At 44.3% G+C, this 4,205-nt stretch overlaps 1 protein-coding gene across 4 annotated transcripts in view; it reads right to left on the bottom strand.

The window, feature by feature from the left end:
- Positions 1-4,205, bottom strand: part of sh3pxd2aa (SH3 and PX domains 2Aa) — a 167,093-nt gene that overhangs the window by 37,439 nt on the left and 125,449 nt on the right. For all 4 annotated transcript variants that reach the window (XM_032527006.1, XM_032527012.1, XM_032527019.1 and 1 more), the window contains one exon: positions 3,521-3,649. In XM_032527006.1, coding sequence (XP_032382897.1) covers positions 3,521-3,649 — 129 coding nt within the window. The remainder of the gene's footprint in view (positions 1-3,520; positions 3,650-4,205) is intronic.

Below are 4,205 nucleotides of genomic sequence, written 5' to 3'. Positions count from 1 at the left end.
CCCCCCCCCCCCCCCCCCGTCACTGTAGAGTGAAAGGCTAGTCGCTTAAATTTACAATTCATTCTTGGAGATGATATCAGAAAGTGAGGGAGAAAACGTGTATGATTAATGCTCATTGTACACATGCTCATTGTATTTGTTTGGGCGTTGTGCCTTCAGAGTTGACAATAGAGAGCTAAAAGAAAACGGATGGAGAAAGGGAGAGATTACATGTAACAAAGGCAGTGGAAACGTCGCTATATCAAAGGTCACGGTCTTAGACCCAAAGGCTATCACAACATGCCAAAGCTTAAAAGTTGAATGTATACACATTTGGCAACAAATTAGGTTTTTCATACACACACACTAGTGTCCATATTTACTTTCCTTGTAAGATAAGTAACGCCTGACAGTAAAGGTCTTAATTCAGAACAAATTTGTGAACAAACCAGACTTACATAAATAATGCATAAATAATATTTGAAACAAAAAGACCTCCAAAGGGTTATGGGGTCCTATCCAAATAGATCTAATTTAACCAAAATGTGGTCCACCTGTAGACTCAAAGACCTCTACATGGCAGGGATAGTGTACGGACAGTATCTCAGGGATGAGTCAGTTGGTCCACCACTGTGGTCCGACTCCGGACTGAAATATCGTAACCACTTAATGGATTGCCATGCAATTAGATAGAGGTATTCATGGTCATCAGAAGATGAATCCTTATGACTTTCGTGATCTTGTGACCTTTCCTTTCATGCCACAACAAGGTTACAGTTGTGTTTTTTAAAGTGAAATGCTTTAGCAAACGACTGGCTGGCTGCCTTGAAATCTGGAACAGATAACCAGGGTGCCCAGAGAAGGAATTTTAATGCCTTTCATGGATCTTTTGACCTTTTTTTCTAGCGCCACAAGTGGGTCCAAGTTTTCACTTTAACGCAGTAAAATAATTGCAGTATGACTAATTACTCGCTTAATCATGTTTGTAGCTGCAAACAATTGCCTGCACTGCATTGACCATAAAGGGACTATTTAGGTAAATCACATTTCTTACTTATCAATCGCAGAAAAGACAATTAAACATGCCTTTAGAAACCTGCAGCTTAACGTTTTACTAGCAACTGATGTGTTTTATGTGCCTCATCTTGTATTACAACAGGGACACAGGTCTGTGGATTTTTTGCCTTTCCGTAGTCCTTGGTCTTTTTGGGTTGAATTGGATCTATTTGGATAGGGCCTGACTACCCTTAGATCGCTTTCGGATCAGGTCGGGTTTCAAATATTATTTTATTAACTTTGTTTCCCTAGTCCTACACATATAATATTTAACTGGTCACATATGCAGAATTATTTTTCTCCAGCTGGGACATTCCTCTCTCCCGACGCTCCATGGTTCCCATGTCCGAGGAGGAACCAGAAGGGAGAAAACCAGGACATTGGCCCAGACGTGGCCTCTACTCCTCTCTCAGGGACGATTCCGGCCTGTCCAACCTCCACCCCCTTGGTGCTACATAACTCTCACTCTACTAGATAGCAGTTCCTTAAGATACTTCTCCAAGGATACTTAGACACAGAATACACACACATATTGGGTCAAGCCTGTAGACACTTAAAAACTGGTTGAAATATTCTGCATTGGAACAAGAAACAGCATATTAATGCGTGATACCATCTGTGCACAATGTGTGGAGGAACAAAAAGAAAAAAACAGGTAAAATATGGATTTCAGTCTTGCTTGGAGATGAGTAAAATACTTTACATACCGGCTATGATGTTTAAAGAAGAAAAAGCTCTAATTAACAGCCAAACTGTCAGTGTCTCTACATTGAAAACGTTAAATAAGCACGCGCAGAACAGGAGGCTGCAGTAAAGCCCTGGAAGCGGGAAGGGGTTTGTGGGATAATATACGAGCTCTTAGACGTGTTTGTCTTGGCATGGCCTCCGAGTGATGTCATCCTCAACATCATCATCAGCATGGCTGTTGCTCCACTTTTTTGGGGCCAGTAAATGACGACAGCACACATATCCACCCCTCGGGGCAAAAGTTCCTCGGAGCTCAGAAATGGCTCATATTGCTGTAAGTGCTTTGATTAATGTTAAATGTTCACATTGAAAATGGAGCTTTCAGATGGGTCTGGTGAGCAGATGCTGTCTGGCCAGATATTCAGAAATGGGATCACAGAAGAAAATGACTGTGTGGCTAAGGCACAATTATGAATATTCATTAAACAAAACGTTCAATGATGCATGTACCTCACTCCAAAGAGTTTCTGGTAATTAATGTTGCATGAGAAAAATGAATTTCCCCTCAAGTCAAGAGCTAACAGGAACCCTTGACATTTCAAAACCTCACAAACAAATCCGAAAAGAGAGCCGGAAATTAAGACATACATGTCCTTGAAGTCAATGTTGAGAAGGCATCCACTTTCTCGTGTACGATTTCACCAAAAGCCACATGACAAAGGAAATCATTTCCCATGCAATTTCTTTACTCTGTCAAAACTTAATTGAACAATTATCTCATTTCTGCTGACAGGGGACAAAAAGGAAAGGCACCAAATGCTATGTGAATCAAACACAGGGAAATTACAAGCTGTTTCGAAACTGTCTCATTAAGGCACATAATCACTCAAAGATGTGCAAGCCACGATATCTTAAAGAAAATGAATTCATACACGTAAAAAGTGTATAGATAAGAGCGCCGAGAACGATGGGGACACGGCGTATTCGTGCCAAGCTTTCTGCTGAGTTCTCTTGAGTTGTGCAAGCTGCTGCTTGTCAGTGGCTGTTTGCGTAGAAAATCAAATCCAGCTTTGCGATTGCTAAACACAGTTTTTTTCAGGGGGAAGGCAAGGTTAAAAAAGGGAAGTGCTGCTCTGTTGGTGATGCAAATACTATCAGTGTTCAGTTGGTCGGCATTGTTTGACAAATATTGTCGCTGTAGTTCTCTGTATACATATTGGATGTTGCATTATCCCAGTTTAAGCAATCAAACAACTCATTTTCAAAGGCTGAAAAATGACTTCTGAATTTACTTGAGGTTCTTGTTGCATTGCAAAACTGCAAGCCATAACACTGCCTTTCCTCCACACGCTGACTTCTGCCAGCCAAACAGCACCTCCAGGTGGTGCCAAGCCCCAGCTGATGATAAGGAGATTAGGAGAAGAGGGGAGAGACTGAGAGAGAGAGAATGAGGGAGACCAGAGGAGCGGGAGGGTAGCTGGAGAGGGGGACTCTTGCGGACAAACGGGTAAGAGAAGGAGGGAGTCAAATCAAGAGAAGGGAGACAGAGAGCTGGTGAGTGAGCGTGCCTCTCTGTGCATGTGAAGAATATGTTTATGCTACTAATGTGTACTCAGAGAGGGGGCGATACAAACTGGAAGAAACAAACCAAAAGTCAGGCAGTTCTAACATATCTTTATGTTACTTTTCACTCAACATACAGTGTGGTTAATGTTCTGTTATGGACCTAAGTGCGTGGATGGCTGTCAAAGTTCAGTAAGACATACTTGGCACAAAAACAAAACAAGAATCCACTCACCACTTTCACTCTTCTCAATCACGTCCACCGTCTCGCCGGCCTTGAGGCTGATCTCCGAGTTCTCCTGCCTCTCGTAGTTGGCCACAGCCACGTACTGCTCCAGCACCATGGGCTCCGAGCTGTCAATCCCTGAGGGGAAGAAACAGGCTGTCAGCCACCTGCCCGCCGTGGCACCCCGCAATCGCCCCCTGCAACCAACTACACTGCTGCCGCTGTGCAACCGGTACGCCGCCATCGGCCAATCCCCGCTCCTTGCCGCTGTTTCTCCCTGACCAATCAGAACGTGAGCTCACGACTTGGCTGCATAGTCCCAAACGTCTGGCCACATAGCTGAGTCGACCCCCGGCCCACAGCAACGGACTGAGGAGCATCGGAAGGGAATCAAAACAAAAGGAGGGCACGGGGTATGGATGTTTGCAGGGGCTGCATCTCGCGTCTAAAGTGGATCCATGGCCTGAACGTAAAACTTTTAAGATTCCAAAAAAGGAAGAAGACAGAGAAGTAAGAAGAAAAGGGAGACGGAGAAGAGCTGCTAAAGGTTGGAGGGGAAGACTGGGGAGCGAGTGAGTGGAAGAATGGTGAAGTTTCCCTGTGGAAAATCATCAGTGCGGTTGAGAGGAAAGGCCTCCCCTCCACTGCCTTTGGGAGCCAGCCGTTGGACGGCAAGTCAGGAGGGGGGAAAAGG

This window comes from Etheostoma spectabile, chromosome 2 (genome assembly GCF_008692095.1).
Source record: "Etheostoma spectabile isolate EspeVRDwgs_2016 chromosome 2, UIUC_Espe_1.0, whole genome shotgun sequence".
In the NCBI taxonomy this organism is placed as follows: domain Eukaryota; kingdom Metazoa; phylum Chordata; class Actinopteri; order Perciformes; family Percidae; genus Etheostoma; species Etheostoma spectabile.
The sequence above is the reverse complement of the archived record's forward strand: the minus strand, read 5'-3'. Positions and strand labels throughout refer to the sequence as shown.